Source organism: Sus scrofa, chromosome 1 (genome assembly GCF_054392235.1).
Source record: "Sus scrofa isolate SSC_HxYL_T2T_F1_AM1 chromosome 1, Sscrofa_HxYL_maternal_Yorkshire_Landrace_v2.0, whole genome shotgun sequence".
Lineage (NCBI taxonomy): Eukaryota > Metazoa > Chordata > Mammalia > Artiodactyla > Suidae > Sus > Sus scrofa.
The window spans coordinates 198,531,238-198,550,209 of NC_139383.1; the positions used below are offsets into that span (position 1 = coordinate 198,531,238).

At 44.8% G+C, this 18,972-nt stretch overlaps 1 protein-coding gene across 4 annotated transcripts; it reads left to right on the forward strand.

Moving 5' to 3' along the window:
- The first annotated feature begins 2,282 nt into the window (after positions 1–2,282).
- DACT1 (dishevelled binding antagonist of beta catenin 1) lies at positions 2,283–13,338 on the forward strand. 4 transcript variants are annotated; one of them, XM_084982261.1, is made up of 4 exons: positions 2,283–2,521; positions 5,859–5,991; positions 6,743–6,898; positions 10,402–13,338. In XM_084982261.1, exon 4 carries the CDS (start codon positions 10,500–10,502, stop codon positions 12,189–12,191), a length of 1,692 nt encoding a protein of 563 aa, XP_084838387.1. In that variant the 5' UTR covers positions 2,283–2,521; positions 5,859–5,991; positions 6,743–6,898; positions 10,402–10,499; the 3' UTR covers positions 12,192–13,338. The 4 variants fall into 4 exon arrangements, with proteins under 4 accessions (XP_084838387.1, XP_084838390.1, XP_020958338.1 ...); XM_084982264.1 differs by lacking the exon at positions 2,283–2,521 and adding an exon at positions 2,862–3,589 and having other exon boundaries at positions 6,743–7,142; positions 9,902–13,338; XM_021102679.2 differs by lacking the exon at positions 2,283–2,521 and adding an exon at positions 2,862–3,589.
- Positions 13,339–18,972: the final 5,634 nt, after the last annotated feature.

The following is an 18,972-nucleotide window of genomic DNA, read 5'->3' on the forward strand; positions in this document are numbered from 1 at the left end:
CAAGAGAACTAACAAAGGCTGAACAAAACTAGAAAGATGGTAACAAAGTAGCATTGGTGGAGGAAGACTCCCCAACACTTCCTTTAAAAAGAAAGGGAAAGAAGAATCAAAACAGTAGAGGGAAATGCGAGCCAGCTGTAGACAGGCGGGAGCAGCCAATGGTGGGTGATTACCTTCAACTGCCTCCCAAATACCTGCAACCAAAACAAAGAATCAAAGAAAGAAAGCAAGCTGGGCCAAAACTGGAAAGGAGAAGATTTGGCTGTTGGGTTAAGAAGAGAATAGGGGCAACCCAACCAGGCCCATTTAATCTGACGACATTAGGAGTTTTCCTGGGAGAACAATTACAGCATTGAGCTCCTTGCTTCTAACTTCACTTGACAGCCTGAGTTTGTTTTAATTGGGGTGTGAATGAACAGCATTATTTATTAATGTGTAAGGGATCCTTGGGAAAGCATAACCTTTTTTCCTAGTTGTGACCATTTTATTGGTGGAACCATTTGAAAACATTAGTTCTAATATTTAAGTTTGCTGGGGACACTTTTTTGTGGAGGTGTACAAACTGTTATGGCAAATGGTTTGCTTTGGACTAATGAGCCAGCTCAAAGTGGCATTTGGTGGTGAGGGAATTGGAGGAGGGGGGAGGTTTGGAGACACAGCGACTTGTCTGTCTACTTTGACAAGATTTATTAGTAGTGGTTAGAAACATGTTTCAGCTTTTTTTTCCCCCCTCAACTACATAAATATAGTTGTCAGTGTGTGACATAACACAGGCCACAATAATAGACTCCACCCAGCCAGAAGGCATCTAATTCAGAACTAGAAAGCAAGAGGCTTGCCTAGAAATGAATAACATGAGACAATGACAGAGGACATGGGTGAGTGGAATTTGGCAGACAGAAGTCCTACTAAAATTAGAATTTAATTCCTCTATTACCAAGTATGGTGTTTGGCCTACAGTAGGCATAAAGCATAGGTGAGCTGAATAGAATTAATTTTGTTTGCTGATGAGCACCTAAGCATAATTCCATTTTTAGATCTAATATACAGTCTGGTTAATAATGAATCTTGGTTGTAGCTATAGTCCCTTTCATGTCTGAGAGGGGCAGCCATGGGGACATCAGTGGAGGGTGGCAAGAGAACTGTTTTCTTTTTGGGGGGTTTTTGGTAAATGTCAACTTGACTCTATTTGTCACAGAGACTAAATGGGTACTATAAAGTTAGTTAGAAAGTCTGTTCATGAAAAAGCAATTTATAACTAATGTACAGTTTCTTGAATGCTTGCAAAGCCATGGTCCTGAGTACAGTAATACCAAGAGGATATTAAAACAATCTCTGCATTCAGGATCCTTGGGAAAGCATAAACTTTAATAATGTAATTGGAGGGAAGAGATACATATAAACACCTACATAGATGTGTATGTACATACCCAGATAAATAACCATACAAGTAGCATTTGGTAAGAATCAAAGAGTCATGCAATTAACTGGAGTTCAGAGGAGGGAAGTGAACTGATCTTGGAAGGAAGGAGGCTGGAGGACCACACAGAGGGGAGAAATGGAGAATCCCTTCTGCCCCTAGCTTGCTGTGTGGCAGTTCGTGGACCAGGGAACCAGCCACAGAGCCACAATAGTAACCTGAGCCAGAGCAGTGATGACTCGGAGTCCTGAATTGTTAGGCCACCAGGGAACTCCAGAAATAGAGAATTCTTGACAGGGGTAAACAGCTGGGTAAAGGTGTAAAAGTCTAAGGTAATGATATAGGATTATCATTTACCTAAGTTTCAGCAAATTGTGACTTGCTGGCTTCAACTTCTGAGGCTCCTGGCCCTATTGCTTTTTTAAAAATAGATATGGTACTTTTCCATAGATAAGCCAGCTAGTGGCATTTCCAGGTCCCCATCCTATTGAAATTCCCTGTGACGAGTGTGCCAAGTAAACATGACCATAATACCACTGCTGCTCCAGGGGAAAAGTTTGTCTCCCTGGAGGAAAAAAAAAGTTACAACTCTTATAGCCCTTACTATGTATGTGCCTGCCACGCTGTTAACGCACCCCCATGCATATTACATACTGAATTTATAATTCTTACAACAGACATGTTCTGTTAGCAGCTCCATTCTACCATTGGGGAAACGGAGGTGAAGTTACTTGCACAGCCTGTCTTGGCTGGAAAGGGCATTCAAATGCAAGCAGTCTGGTTTCAGTCAGAGCTTTTGTGCTTGCAGACTAAATAACAACAATAAAAAAACTCAAAAACCGAGGCGCGCACGCGCGCGCACACACTAGACCCCAAGCCTGTAAAAGAATTGATGCAACCGCTTGCAATACAGCGACATCCTACTGCCTAATTTTTAATGCTTTCCGTAAAAAAAGATGAAAACAACAGCAACAAAACTGAGGGCTAAACGGTTTTAGGACAACGGTGTACTGTGCCTTGTAGTTCCTGCCTTTTACAGCGTGGAGTCAAAAAACCAAACCCAAGATACGGTCTTGGAATACTTTGGCAGGACCTTGCTGGGTAAGGTGAAAGAAACCTAAGTCGGCCGGAGTGGATAGGGACAGTGGACGTGTGGGAAAGGGTTAATACTGTGCTGCAACTCGGTCGAGTTTCAGAAAGTTCTCCGGGGAGCCCAACTACCGCGTCCCTCGGCGGACCCTGCCTGCGAGGCCGACTGTAATAGGATGCTGGGGATCGAGGCGCTCGCCCGTGGCTTTGTGAGACGGAAAAGAACCAATAAGGAGCGAGGCAAAAACTGGGTGCCGTAAACCCGAAAAGGGGGCGAGGAGGCCCGCGGGAAGAGCGAGGGGGGAGGAGAGAGGGAGGAGCGGGGAGGGCCGCGCGAGGAGGAGGCCGGCGCAGAGCGCGAGCGGCGCCCCAGACACAAGAGGGGGAAGCCGAAGGGGGAGCGGGCCTCGCCGCCGAGGGGCCGGCGCGGGGAGGCGGGCGCCGGGCGGGGGTTCGCTGTGCCGCCGCTCGTGACGTAGCGCCGGGCAGGGCGTTATCAGTTGCGGGGCCGCGGCGAGGGACGCTCGGCGACAGCGGACGACGCCGCCCGGGCCCGGACGGCTGCAGCCCGCGGCCACGCGCGGGTCCCGAGCGCTCCGTGTCTCCGCCCCCATCGCCGCCGCCACCGCGCCCCACCGCCGGGAGGCATGAGCCCAGGGTCGCAGCCTTAGCGCCCGCTCCTCCTCCCGGGCGGCCCGGCTGCGGGGACGGGTGCGCGCTGCAGGGTTGGGGGCCATGAAGCCGAGTCTGGCAGGGACCGCGAGGGAGCTGGAGCCGCCGGCGCCGGCCCGGGGCGAGCAGCGCGCGGCGGAGTCCGAGGGGCGCTGGCGGGAGAAGGGAGAGGCGGACACGGAGCGGCAGCGCACCCGCGAGCGGCAGGAGGCCACGCTGGCCGGGCTGGCGGAACTGGAGTACCTGCGCCAGCGCCAGGAACTGCTGGTCCGGGGCGCCCTGCGCGGCGCCGGGGTCTCGGGGGCCGCTGCAGTCCGCTCCGGGGAGCTGCCGGGGGAGGCGGCGCAGCGCAGCCGCCTGGAGGAGAAGTTCTTGGAGGAGAACATCTTGCTGCTGCGGAAGCAATTGGTAGGTCTTGGCCGGAGGTGGGGGCGCGGCTGTCCTTGATGAGGGGCCGGGTTTCGGGCAGGTGGCCCGCGGCGGGCGCTTGGGTGCGGCGGGCTGGAGACATCCTCCGGCTTCCGGGGATCCCCTCCCGGTGCCTCCCTGACCCTGGGTTCCTGAGGGTGCCCGCGGCGTGTGGGTTGCCGACGCCCACGGGTCCCCGGCGTGTGCCCGCTTTGTGTCAGGTGAGGGCCTGGCGACCCCGCGCGGAGGGCTGGGCGGGGGTGGCCGCCCTCCCCCACCTCCCTCTTTTGCCTTCGGGATTCTTGGTGTTGCCTGTTCCTAACCTCCCCTCTCTATAGTTAGACAAATGCGTGCGCTCTTCCCGAAGGTTTGCAAACCCTCGTTTGAAATAGCATTTCTTTGAAGGGCTTCTCGGCTTCAGGTCCTTCCGCCAGGAGGGGACAAAAGCCGAGGAGGGGGCGTGTGGCATGGTTGCCTGTCCCGTGCCGAATTTTACGGTTACACGGAAGTGGCCCCGGGGACCCTGCCGCTCCTAGGGTTGTCCCCGGCCGGCCAGCTTTTGCCTGGGCTGCTGCCTCATTTCAGATAGAAGCCCTTTGTATGAGCGGCTAAGACACATGCAAATGATGGAAATTTGGCTGGAGAAAGTGTCCCCTCCCCTCATATTTTATCCGTACTCTTCGCTGAGACTTGAATTGGAGGTGAGAGAAGTGAAAATCTGCTTCCAGGGAGCATTTCTCTTTACTGGATTTGCGTCAGTGTCTCAGACATTCCCCGCAGTCTTCATTAATCGGGAAGAAAAAGAACTTTGGCGCTTCATGTATTGATGAACAGCTTTTGACCCCGCCTCAGAGTAATGGCGGCAGCTTTGTTTCGGTGACCTCAAAAATGTAGTTTTGCAAACAGAAAAAAAAAAAAAAATCCTTATCTGACCATGTGATCCTATCTGAAACTAGACACATGCTAGATAATGTCCCTCCTGCAATTACGAACAGAGTGATGCTGTGCAGTTGTCAAGTGCCTTCTTGTTTTACCTCTTTTCAGATGATTTTCTCTTTTTTTGAGCATTGACGTGATTTGACTTGTTTAGTTCCTTTTTACCCCTGAAGAAACTCATTCTAACAAATAAACATGTGTGTCCCCAAGCTTTTTAAGTCAAAGGACAGACAAGAGGAGTAGATGTGCATCTGTTTAGTCAGGATGGATGTACATGGTGGTTTGTGGAATACCTCTTGTTTTGGCATTTGTCTGTGGTTTTTGGTAGCAGACCAGAGTTGCGTATAACTCTGATTTGAGCCAATTCTTGCTGGTTATGCCTGGTCATTGACATTGTGTGCATTGTCTTGTACAATAGCACCTCCTGCTCTTCTTGAATCTCACGATTTTAAGTGGCGCATTCCTGTTGTCCCCTGGAGGGGAGCAAGGCTGCATGTCAGGAGAATTCCCGGCCAGTCAGTGTTTGTGGTACTATTTTCATTTGTAGACTTGGCATTTGTGATTTGAACCAGATGCCTTTTGAGGTTTTTTTTTTTTTTTTTTTTTTTTTTTTTTTTTTTTTTTTTTTTTTCCCTCTCCCAGCCATAGGAAGCACTAGGTGGCGGTGTGACACTCCAATCTGTCACCTTTGGAAACCCGAGTTGAGTTCAAATCTTGATGGAGCTTCCCTTGAGGGTTTTGGATTCTGCCAGCTCACATTATACTTGGCACTGGCTATTAGTATTAGTTTCTCACTTTCAAAGGCCCTAAGACTGATTAAACCCCACAAAGCAATTCATAGAAAACAAAACTCTGCAGGACATTTGGCCAGAAAATCTCACCTAAGTAAGATTATAGTGCATTGGAGGAAATCTGTTACACTCTACCTTCAAGTCGAAGAGTCTACTGTGAAGTACTGTTGTGTGAAAAAAATTGGCTGTACACAGAGGATTTTTAAAAACCTCAGTTTTTTTTTTATCCCTACCTATAAAAAGTTAATGTGTGTGTATATATGTGTGTGTGTGTGTGTGTGTGTGTGTGTGTATGTTAGTTGAAACTAAAAGCAAGCCTTGTTTTCATGAAGAAACTTTATATCACCAGAAAATGTGAGAAAGTGGAATTAGATATAGGACATATTTTTAAAGTTTTTTTATTTCAAGTCATCCAGGAGAATTTTGGTTTTAGAAGATTTAGTGACTGCCTCAGATGGTAATTGGAATACTTAGAGTGGGCTTTCTGGTTCTTTGTCACCAAAATGTGTTTATTTTTCCTTTCTCTGTCTCTTCCTAATCAGAATTGTTTGAGGAGAAGAGATGCTGGTTTGTTGAACCAGTTGCAAGAACTCGACAAGCAGATAAGTGACCTGAGACTGGATGTGGAAAAGACCTCTGAAGAGCACCTGGAGACAGACAGCCGACCTAGCTCAGGTGAGTGTGGGAGCACAAGGGAGAATTCTGCAGTCCTGAGTGCTACCTTGGCCCCCCCCATGCTTAGCATCCCCAGGTCTGCAAAGGACAATGACATTTGTTTCCAGTGCAGAGAGAATTAACAAGACAAAACAAAAAACAGTCTGCCATTCAGTGGCATGAGGGGAAAACAAAATCAGACAGCCAAATTTTTAATAATGAGATTGATCTGACTCAATGCCCTGAGTTTAAAAATAAAAGCTTCTATTCAAATTTCTGGAAGAGCGTTCTTCCTTTGAAACTTGAGAAAGTCAGAACTAGGCTAGAAAATTAGTCACACTTCAACTTCCTGAGACCACTTCAAAAGTTTTTTTTGTTTTTTGTTTTCCTTTTAAACCATTTGGCTCCTTAAATAAATTTGTTTTTCTCTTCAAGTTACTCTTTCTGAAATGTTCATGAAAAAGTTGAAGCCTTGACAGATCTAAGTCTCTTTCCTTGCACATCTTTAAAGGTGGGGTCAAGGAGGAAGGTCAGTTTGAGAGTGAGAGTAACTTTGAAATGTACCCATAGTCATGGGCTCTTTGCCTTTTTCTAAGGATTGCTAGAAATGAAGCCATAAAATCAGGACACTAAACCTAGTGAACCAAAATTGGCACCCCCTCCATACTCTCCCTTTCCTACTTTCCCTACATGATCACCCGTTTTCCTTTTAACACGAATGTGTATTATTGCTTGACATGATCTTAATCCCAAATGATATTTTTATTTGTAGGGTTTTATGAACTGAGTGATGGGGCTTCAGGGTCCCTTTCCAATTCCTCAAACTCGGTCTTCAGTGAATGTTTATCCAGTTGTCACTCCAGCACCTGCTTTTGCAGCCCCTTGGAGGCAGCCTTGACTATATCAGATGGTTGCCCCAAATCTGCAGGTAAGACTTTGTAGAATTGAAAGACATTCTTAATTGGAATGGGTCCTTAAAGGTCAACTTCACCTCCTTCTACTGATAAAAAACAAGAGCTCAGAGAATTTCACCAGCTTCTTGCATTTAGTGCCATAGTTGCATCTGGAATCAAGCTCACCACTAGTTCAGTCCTCTTTGGGTGTCACCTGGCTTTATATACTGATAGTAGTAAACAGCTCAGCATTAGAAATTGTGTCCCAGAGTTCCTGTCGTGGCTCAGTGGTTAATGAATCTGACTAGGAACCATGAGGTTGTGGGTTCGACCCCTGGTCTTGCTCAGTGGGTTAAGGATCCAGCGTTGCCATGAGCTGTGGTGTAGGTCTCAGACGCAGCTGGGATCCTGTGTTGCTGTGGCTGTGGCATAGGCTGGCGGCTACAGCTCCGATTAGACCCCTAGCCTGGGAACCTCCATATGCCGTGGGTGGGGCCCTAGAAAAGACAAAAAAAAAAAAAAAAAAGAAAGAAAGAAATTGTGTCCCAATGTTATAGGTCTTGAGTGCTGTTTCTGAACCTTTGCCATTAACTTGTTTGCATTTTCTTTTGAAAATCACTTTGGATCTGTTTTCTTCTTTCTTTAATCATTTAAAGCTAAAGCTTAGATTAAATTAAAATATTTTTCAGTTTGGCCAAGAGCTGCTTGGCACTTCTGGTAGTGGGGGCCCCACCGTGTTCTCCAGAATGCCTTGCATGATGGCAACTCTCTCTTCTTTTAGCAGGTGGATGGGGTAAGATCCCATTAGGCCATATTCCCCAATTGGGGCTTTGTTTGCAACGACCTCTAGACAGAATCATGCTCTTGTTGGTCCTGCGAGAGTTTCTGCATCCCTATTCTGTGTCACACACTGCTGTATGCTCTGCGCACAACTCTCTGCTTTGAATCCTCCCAACAGTTCTGCAGAGTGCAGGTGTTGTTAGCTCCATTTTATGTATCAGAAAACAAGGTCTTTGGAGGTTAGGTTAGGTAAGTTGTTTAAGGCTATGTAGCCAGTGAGGGGCAGAGGCAAGTTTCAAGCTCAGGATGCCAAGTTCTTGTTTTCCATCACCAAGGGAATTCACAAATTGTTGTGTTCATCCTCTCATCAGAGAAGGAATTTAGTTTCATACGTCCTTTGTCAGTGGCTCCTCATTTGCTGAATGGCAGAGTTGTTATTCCTTACTTCTGCTTTAGTGTGACTCTGCAGAAGAGCAGAGAAAATATGGGTCTTAAAGAAGCTATAGGTCCTAGCACAAGTATGTGTATGTGTTTTATATGTTGTTTGTTCACTCTGGTATAGGGCTGAATTTCTGAGGTCCAGGCAGTGCAAACATAACATCAGACAACTGAGGTGGCTAGTTGGCTGGTGTCTTTGTATTTGTACAGTGTGTGTTGGTAGCAGTAGTCATTTGGGGAAGCACAAATCTGTTATCTAAAGTGTCTAGGCCCAGAGTTCATTGGTAATTACTCCCTTTCACTCTGCAGATCTGGTTTCAGAGGGAAATTTTATAAACTCATTAAAGGTACTTTGGTATAGGTTTTCCTTAAAGACAGAACCCTGCTGTCCCAAATGCCACATCTTCACATAATTGAGACAGCTGGGCTGGCCCTTGGGGCCTGGGATGTCTGTCTTGTTCCTTAACACTATGGAGGGAAAAGGGATGCAAAGTGACATGTAGGTAAATGTGGCTTTAAGTCAGGCCAGATAGGTCTTAGGGTGGTGGAGGAGGGGTGGGTAAGGATACCAGCTAGAGAGCTTTCTTCTGCTTATAACAAAGCTGTTTATTGGAAGTGGAGGTGGGATTGGAGGCATGGCACTTTTATAATAATCTTTTGTTTACAAATGAATCACATAATTTCTGGGTCTAGACTGGATTTTCCCCCCAAGACTTCTAATTATCATTGAAATTCATGGAGCTTTCCTTTAAATTAAACAATTAACATAGAATCTAGCATGCAGTGGGTTTTTGGTATTTGAGTGAATAAACATAATTATAATGGAAGACAAATTAGTGATAAAAACATTGATTTTCCCTAACTAAAGATCGTTCAAGGGATTTGATATTTGTAATATTCACCAAGATAAGAAATCAAAAGCATGTGATGAAACAAGAAAGCTTGATTTCATTGTATTTTGGTAGGAACATTTTTGAGATGTGGGAAATTTATTCGTGAATACTACTACTCAATCTTTTAAAACCTCATTAAGAGTTCCTTAAAAAAAAGGGAGGGCGTGTGTGTGGCGAGTTCCCTGGTGGCTTATCAGATTACAGAGCAGGGTCACTACTGTGGCATGCATGGGTTTGATTCCTGGCTCAGGAATTTTTGTATGCTATGACGTGCCAAAAAAAGGTGTAACTTTTGAAAATATATGGTGATTGTTATTTAGATTTAATTAGTTTCTGTTGAAATTTGATCAATTTCCCTGTCCAATTAACAGTTAAATTTGAACACATGTCATCAAGAACTAGGTCTAAAAAAAATACAAAATGAGGAGAAAGCCCATTGAAAGTATAGTTTATCTGAAATATTTTAAAGGGAAACCAGAACACAGAAGGGAGAGTGACCTAGAGTAAGAATGACTCGAAAAATGTTTATTTTTCCAGTTATAAATGCAATATGTATTTACTGAAAATTTAGAAAACAGAAAATAAAGAGGAAAGTAAACATAATTTGCTTTCCAACCACACTGATATGCTACTATTAGCATCTTGGCATGCTTCACTTCAGACTTTTTTTTTTTTAAATATATCTAGTCTTTTTTTTGTTTGTTTTTTGTTTTTTGTCTTTTTGCTGTTTCTTGGGCCACTCCCGAGGCATATGGAGGTTCCCAGGCTAGGGGTCTAATCAGAGCTGTAGCCGCCAGCCTACGCCAGAGCCACAGCAACGCGGGATCCGAGCCGCGTCTGCAACCTACACCACAGCTCATGGCAACGCCGGATCGTTAACCCACTGAGCAAGGGCAGGGACTGAACCCGCAACCTCATGGTTCCTAGTCGGATTCTTTAACCACTGCACCACCACGGGAACTCCTAATATATCTAGTCTTAATAAAACTATAGTCAATATCCTGGTATTGTGATTTTCACTCCACTTTAAAATGTTTTCCCCATTTTATTCAATAGTTTGAAAGCATTTTAATGGCTGGATATTTTCCTTCAGAGTTCTATCATATCTTGTTAAAAATTCCTTTGTTAGTTATTTTTTCCCTCCCCCCAATAGTATGTATGCACTGTATGTGAAATAGTGGAGTATCTTGTGGCATATTTTTTGATTCTTTAGCATTCTCTCTCAACCCATGAGTTTATCTTCGTGGAAATTGGCCTGAGTCAAGCTGGTGCTGACCGATTCATTTCTTCAGAGTGTACCTTTAAATGTTTTTCAGATCTCATAGGATGGTTGGAGTATAAAGAAAGCCATTCTGAAGGCCAGACCTCAGGGCCAGTTTGCTGTTCCCCCTCCACATCACAATCTAATGCCCTTGGTGTCATTGCAGATGTGAATCCCAAGTACCAATGCGATCTGGTGTCTAAAAATGGGAATGACGTGTACCGCTACCCCAGCCCGCTTCACGCCGTGGCGGTGCAGAGTCCGATGTTTCTGCTTTGCTTGACCGGAAACCCCCTGAGGGAAGAGGAGAGGCTTGCTAACCATGCCAGTGACATGTGTGTCGGATCCGAGCTGGACGCCGTCAAGACAGACACTTCCTTGCCATCTCCAAGCAGTTTGTGGTCTGCTCCCTATCCTTCATCCAGTAAGAAAATGGATGGTTACATTCTGAGCCTGGTCCAGAAAAAAACACACCCTGTAAGGACCAACAAACCGAGAACCAGTGTGAACGCTGACCCCACCAAGGGGCTTCTGAGGAATGGGAGTGTTTGTGTCAGAGTGACTGGGGGCATCTCACAGGGCAACAGTGGGAACCTTAAGAATTCTAAACAGATGCCTTTGCCCTCTGGCGGGATCCCTTCTTTGGACAATGGGACATTCTCCCCACTGAAGCAGTGGGCCAAAGACCCAAAGCCAGAACTACTGGAAAGCAAGAGGTTGCCCCTGCCTGAGGGCTGCTCCCCAGGCGCTGCCAGTGAACTTCAAGGTAAGCATCTGCCCAAAACCGCCAAGCCAGTCTCCCAGGAACACGCTAGGTGTCCCCCCGCGGGGACAGGGGAGTCCCCTAAGGAAAGCAGTCAGATCCCAGCTGCCTCTCCCAAAGAGAGTCCCGGGAAGGTCCCCGCCCCGCTGCAAGAGAACAGAGGGGGCCAGCCGCTGAAAAAGGTGCCTCAGAAAAACAGCCTGCAGGCTGTCTCTCCGGCGGCGCCCGCTTCCGCCGCTCCGGCCCAGCTGCCCCCAGTTTTCCCGGCCGCTGAGGAGCGGCCGGCCCTGGATTTCAGAAGCGAGGGCTCTTCTTCCCAGAGCCTGGAGGAAGGGCCTCCGGGGAAGGCGCCGCCCGCCCTGGCGCAGCCGCCCGGCGTCAGGCCGCCCCGGGGAGCGCGGTCCGCGGCCGCCCCAAGGGGCTCCGCCCAGAAGCCCCGCGCCCCGGGCGGGCACGGGCCAGAGAGCTCGCTGCCCGCCGTGCGGGAGAAGGCGCGGGCGGCCGGCAGGAGGTGTCGGCTCCCGGACGACACGGATACGAACAAGAAACTGCGGAGAGCGCCAGCCAAGGGGCGGCGAAGCGGGGGCGGCCAGCCAGACGCTGGGCTCCCGGGCCGGCAGCTGGGGGCGGGCCACCGGGCGGGGAGCCGCGCGCATGGCCACGGCCACGGGCGGGAGGCGGTGGTGGCCAAGCCCAAACACAAGCGAACTGACTCGCGGCGGTGGAGGTCGGCCGCCGAGGTGTCCTACGAGGAGGCGCTGCGGCGGGCGCGGCGGGGCCGGCGGGAGCCCGCCGCCCTGTTCGCGGCGGGGCCGCCCTTCGCCAGCCCCTATGCCTACGTGGCCAGCGACTCGGAGTACTCGGCCGAGTGCGAGTCCCTGTTCCACTCGACCGTGCTGGACACCAGCGAGGACGAGCGCAGCAACTACACCACCAACTGCTTCGGCGACAGCGAGTCCAGCGTGAGCGAGGGCGACTTCGTGGGCGACAGCAGCAGCACCAGCGACTCGGAGGAGAGCGGGGGCCTGATTTGGTCCCAGTTCGTCCAGACGCTCCCTCTGCAGCCGGTCCCGGCCCCGGACCTCCGCGGTCACCCCACCAAAACCTTTGTCAAGATCAAGGCTTCGCACAACCTCAAGAAGAAGATCCTTCGCTTTCGGTCTGGCTCTCTGAAACTGATGACGACCGTTTGAGTAGCACCGTTGGTGTAGAAAGCGGGAGTTTTTCTCCTTCCCAAGAAAGCTGTGGCGTCTTCCTTGTTGTGTGTAATAATTTCATAGAATGCTTTCTTTTGTTAAGTTAAAACCGAGGTGAATTATGTCTCATCTTCATCGTGTATGGACACTAGTGCCTTTAATGGAAGGTAAAGAATGTTTTGCTGGTTAGAAGTGAATATCGAGTTTCTGATGGTGGTGATAGTGAATTTTGTGGTACCGATGGCTTTTATTTGAAATTTTCTAAGCATTTTGAAGGCACAGGTTGTAATGTTCAAGTGTTAATGGGATGAGACCGTTTGGTCTGAAGGTCAGGTGAATGGAATTTTCCGACATACACTTGCTCCTTTGGTTCTTTGGGGTGGCGTCTCCATGAGGGTTTATCTTGTTGGGGCTAACACATACAGTTTTGTGAGGTAGGTACAGGGGGCAGTCATGGGTTTTCTATAACTTTTTATATACTCTGCTTTTCTCAGATGTATCCCCATTCTATTTTCTTCTCAGAACTGTTTGGTTTACTGGACTCAGAACTTGAAGACCAGACCCTAAATCCAGAGAGGTGACCTGGATAGGTAGGCTGGTAATACCTTAAAATGATTCACTAAAACCTTTGCCGCACTTGGTGCCTAGGCCCTGGTTACAGTAACCCCCCAGGGCCATTTACCCAACATGGATGCCTTTCTTCCCCTCCCTGATTTGCAGCAGATCCAACCATTTCTTCCTTGGAGACTTGCCTTTGGGATAACATTTTGGTCATTGGATACAGAGACACTCAGTCCTAACAAAATAACCTTTGGGTGTGACCCCCAAGCTCAGAATTGCTCACTGAGCACTGTGCCACCTAAGCATTAGCCCAAACATATTAGTGCAATCCAGTCCAGATTGGACCACTGACCCTCTCTGGAAGGGCTTTTTTTTAAAAAAAAATTTTTTTTGGTAAACAGTATTGTGTAAAGTTGCTTTTTTATACCAATATATGCATGTTTGGTGCATGAGTAGTATTTGTTTTGATATTCCTGTTGATGTTAAATGACTGTATGATATAAACAGTATGTGTTTTTATATATCTTTGTGTAAATTTAATATAACACATTATATGCTGTAATAAACAATTTGTTTTACTGCTGTTAAGTTTGTTATTTGGGTATAAAACCAGGGGTTTACACCTGTAAACCTTGTGCTGATTATTGTGGGGTTTATATTAGGCTATTCTAGCATTAGATTATTACTTGCAATCATTAAGGCAGATTTTAGGCGTATTGGAATGGATGTTGAGTAAGCAAATGAGGAAAAGCAAACTTCTGATTCTTTAAAATTTAGGGTAAATTTGATAGGTCTCTACTAAGGAAAATATTTCTCAGACTTCCCCTCTTTCCCCTCGCTTCTAGGTATTAACAATTCTCAATATGGAACAGTTGAAAGAATAGTACAGTAAACACCTGTATAGCTACCACCTAGATCCAAGTTAATATTTTGCCATGCTTCCTTTAACTCTTTTTATGTATATATTAGAGTAAGTCACATTGCTGGTTTTGTGGATGGAAGACAGATTTTGGCCGTCCTCCCTCTCCCCACCATGCTGCCGCATTATTTTAAAGTAAATTTCAGGCAACATGCTATTTTATCTCTGGAAACTTAAGCATGTATTTCCCAAGAACAAGGAGATTTTCCCATATAACCACAACATCATGATCACACTTAGGGAAAATTGACAATCATTCTTTTTCTATCTTTAGGGCCGAAACTGTGGCATATGGAAGTTCCCAGGCTAGGGGTCTGCAGAATTGGAGCTGCAGCTGCCAGCCTACGCCACAGCCACAGCAACACCAGATCCGAGCCACATCTGCAACCTACACCACAGCTCGTGACAATGCCAGATCCTTAACCCACTGAGTGAGGCCTGAAATTGAACCAGCATCCAGTTCGTTACTGCTGAGCCACAACCAGAACTCCACTATCATCAAATATTTAACCTCTATTTGGATTTTCCAGTGTGTTTCAATAATTTTTTAATAGCTTCCCCACTCCCCCCAACCAGGATTCAGTCAGTGTTACACATTGCATTTGGTCATAGATCCCTAAGATTTTTTGTCTAGGATAGCCTCTCTGTGTATATATTTTAATGACACTGGGTTTTTAAAGTCTGCAATGGTCTTGTAGAAGGGCCCACAATCTGGATTTGGTTGTTACTTTATGTTGTGTCCTCCAGTATCTTCTAGTCACTCTATTTCCTATAAACTGAAGGCTTAATTGGCTTCGAGTTGGACATTCTTGGCACGATTTCACTAGTGATCTCTCATACTTTTATTGTTTCACATCAAGAAACAGAATATCAGGTTGCCCATCTATTGGGGAAATTAAGAGTGGTCCCTTGTTCAAGTTGATGAAGAGTTTTCTGCGCTATAAAAGGTTTTTTTTCCCCTTCTCTTTGCAAATGGTTAGTATTTGTGAGTGATTCTTGGTAGTGTGTGGATGTCCTACTCTTCCTAACCTCTCTCCTAATGGCTTTAGTTTACATTACTGATCCTTTCCTGAATCAGTTATTGCCTTGGAATGTAATATGGTGGTTTTCTAAATATCTTCCCTTCTACTTTTATCAGCTGGCCTTCCATAAAAAAGAGCTTTCCTTGTCTTCTTCCCTTTCTTTTTTAAAAATATCATGATGGGCCCAAAAATCTTTATTCATTTGATACTTTACAATCACTTGGCAATTATTGTTCTTTTTGATGCTCGACATGTCCCAAACTTGGCCAGTGGGAGACCATAGAATCAGCTCAGTCTCATAATTCACATATTTATTATGAAATGTGCTCAATTAAAATAATTTCTTCAGGGAGTTCCCATGGTGGCTTAGTGGTTAATTAACTGGAGTAGGGACCATGAGTTTGTGGGTTTGATCCCCAGGCTCGCTCAGTGGGTTAAGAATCCCACGTTGCCATGAACTGTGGTGTAGGTTGCAGTCATAGCTTGGATCTGGCATTGCTGTGGCTGTGGTGTACAGCTCTGATTCGACCCCTAGCCTGGGAACCTCCATATGCTGTGGGTGCAGCCCTAAAAAGCAAAAAAAAAAAAAAAAAAAAAAAAAAAAAAAGATTTTTTTTTCAGCCACTCTCTCGCCTCTTGAGATGGACCACATTCTGTTTATGGAATGTGTATCTTCTCGCCTGCTCTTGCCTTCTGAAAAGTCCACACTCTATCTCTCAATATATCTACTTCTTACCTATCAAAAAAAAAAAAAAAATCCAAGCAGATTTTTTCAGATGCTAAGTTTCAATGCAACAAAATCCCTTGACTATCCATTTTTTGATTCTGTCTTGGAAATGATCTCTTTTCCTATATTTTAGTACCTCTTTAAGAAAGCTTTTAACTTTGGAACATAACGAATTATTTCTCCATGGCTTATAAAGATAAGACTTTTTTTTTCAACGAGATATCTTTTTTAGCAAGATGTCTCAGATAATTCTTCAAAATGTTGCAGAGTTGCTAGTCTTTTGGTATTCATATGTTTGTATATGTAGCCAGTCATTCTTCTTTGACTAGAATTTCTTTGGTTACCTGATTAAATCTAAGCCAAGCACAAACAAGGAGATGATCTCACCATCTTTCTAATTCTGTGATCCAATCTCTTTGGGGGCAAGTTATGTAGTTTATTGTGTAAGGCAACTGTGACCTGCAGTTGGTTCTTGAATCACGGCCAAGTTGTTCTCAATAAGCATTATTCTCAGAAGGGGACGCTGTCTGAAAACCAGCTTCTGAATAATTACATTTTAGGTGACAGGATGCCAAAGGAAGAGAAGCGTGAAAAACAGGATTTTCAAAGAACGTTGGTTTTGTCCTCCTCTGTCTGTTGCTTGACTTCGCTGTAACTAGCAGTTGTACTGCACTGGGAGAATTGGGTTTAGTCCATTATTTTCAATGATAAAATACCTGTTATTGTTGTTTCAAACAAAAGAGCTCTTTAAAATACTTTCCTTTATTTAAATGAATTAAAATGCTCATTGTCAGAAAAAAAGAAAGCAGGTACATACACAGGGGTTTACACTCCTCTCAATCCTCCTCGAGTCCTACTCTTCAATAGTTTTGGTGTATATATTTCCACACTCTGTTGTATGCACAAGCAAATATATAACCTTTATATTTTTTCTTTCCAAATCAAGTCTCAGTCTATATGTATCATTCTGTAACATGTTGTCTTCATTTCATGAACATGATATTCTCTATTCTTTTTAATGAGATTCCACATATTTCCTCACTGAGGAAAAAGGCACCAGATTTTCTGGGGCTACTTGTTTGCCCTACTTAGAAAAATTCTAATATTTAGCAACAAAGGTGTAGTTTCCTGAGTGCTATACATTTGCACACATGTTGTCTTTCTAGTTTTCTCATGTATTGTGTTCTTTTGTATTGTGAGGCCACCTCACTGGGGTATTTTCAGAGGGATCCTGCGAGGCTTAAGGGTTTTGCCACACTGAGGAGCTTTGTGTTTTTTTCTTTCAGATGCCTCAGGGACATTTCCAGGCTGGACTGCTTTTAAGTTAATTTCTCTCTTTCAGGGTTACCTGACCAAAGAGATAGTTTAAATTCAAATCCTAAACTCATTTGAGGGTAGACTGGTTCTCAGAGGAGACCTATCCCAAGCAGAAGAGCTTCCTTATTTTCATCCTGGGCCAGGAAGTGGATTTTTTCCCGCTGGACCAACCCTTCACTGAGGGGATGGCCCTTCAGTACCTGTAGGAATATGGGGGAGTCTCAGCCCCAAATCCTACCCTGAGAGAGCATCCTTGTCCTTGTGTGCCTTGCTTTAGGGACCAGAAACTTCTCTCTCTGCTCTGCAAAGGTAGATCAAGCTTGGGTGCCTTTATAGTGAGGTCAGCATACACGTATGAGGATGATTGTTACTAGTTTAGCCATCATTTCTAAGTGTTTTACAGGGAAACGATTAGTTTATTTAGTCCAACGAAGGGCTGGACTAGAAACCATAATCACCCATTGCCTTTGTTGATAAGTTGGTTTCTCCTTCCCCCCTCTTATTTTTTTGGGTACCATATTATTGAGGTACAACTTAAGTGTAATAAAATGCACATATTTGAACTTGACAGTTTGATCAGTTTTGACATATACCTGTGTAATCACCACAATCAGTATAGCAGACATTTCCATCCTCAGAAACTTTCTTGAGATCTCTGTACACCGTCTCTCTCTCCATTCCTTTCCCCAGACAACCACTGTTCTGCTTTCTGTCACTATGGAGTACTTTGTATTTTCTAGAATTCTTATATAAATGGAATTAAACAGTGTCCACTCATTTTTGCCTAAATTTTTCATCGACATAATGATTTTTAGAATTACCATGTTGCTTCATGTCTCAGTAGTTCATTCCTTTTTTCTGCTGAGTTATATTCTTCTCTATAGATAAATAGTGATTTGTTTATCCCATTTACTTTTTTTTTTTTTTTTTTTTTTTTGTCTTTTTAGGGCTGCACCCTCGGCATATGTAAGTTCCCAGGCTAGGGGTTGAATTGGAGGTAGCCGTTGGCCTACACCACAGACACAGCAACACAGAGTTTGAGCCGCATCTGTGAACTACACCACAGCTCATGGCAGCGCCAGATCCTTAACCCACTGAGTGAGGCCAGGGATCGAACCTGCATCCTCATGGATGCTAGTCAGATTGTTTTTGCTAAGCCACAATGGGAACTCCCCCATTTACCTGTTGATGGACATTTGAGTTATTTCCAGTTTGGGGCTATTACAAATAAAGTTGTGAGGAACATTCATGCACAGGTCTTTGTGTGGACAATTGCCTTTGTGTCCCTTGGGTAGAAACTCAAGAGTGAAATGTGTTGGCATTATGGTACGTATATGTTTAGCAGTTTTAGAAATTGCAAAAATAAGTTCCAACTGAGTTGTATTAGTTTGCCTTTTTATAAGTAACATATGAGAGTTTCTGTTGTTCCATATCCTTACCGTCATTTGGCCTGTTCAATCTTTTTAATTTTAGCCAATGTAGTGGTTCTGTAGTCGTGTCTCATTGTGGTTTTAATTTGAATTTCCTTGATGACTAATAACATCTTTTCATGTGCTTTTTGGCTATCTGTCCATCTTTGGTGAAGTATCTGTTCTCATAGTTTATCCATTTAAAGAATTGATTTATTGGGCTTCTTGGTGTAGGAGGTTTTTTTTTTTTAATTTCATGTTAAAGTCTTCTGATATATTGTGAATATTTTCTACTAGTCTGTGGCTTGCCTTTTCACTTTTGTAATGGTGCCTTAGAAGAACAAACATTTTTAATTTTGATAAAGTCTAGTTTTCTGTTTCTTCTCTTATGGTTTGTGATTTTGGTCTCCCATCTAAGAAAGCTTTGCCTAATCGAAGGTTGCAAAGATATTCTGCTATGATTTATTATAGAAGTTTTATGGCTTTAGGTTTACATGTCGATCAGTGGCCTATTTTGAGTTACTTTTTGGGTGTGATGTGAAGTAAGGACAGATGTTCAATCTTTTCAGATATTAAGTTTGCCTAGCACTATTCATTGAAATGACTTTCACTTTTGAATTGGCACCTTTACAGAAAAAAAAAGGAAATACCTATTTCTAGATTCTGTTCTGTTTCATTTATCTATATGCCTATTTTTTTATCACTACAAAACTGTATTTTTTTTTGGCTGCACCCATAGCATGCAGGAGTTTGTGGGCCAAGGATCAAACCTGTGCCACAGCAGCAACCTAAGCCACAGCAGTGACAATGCCAGATCCTTCAC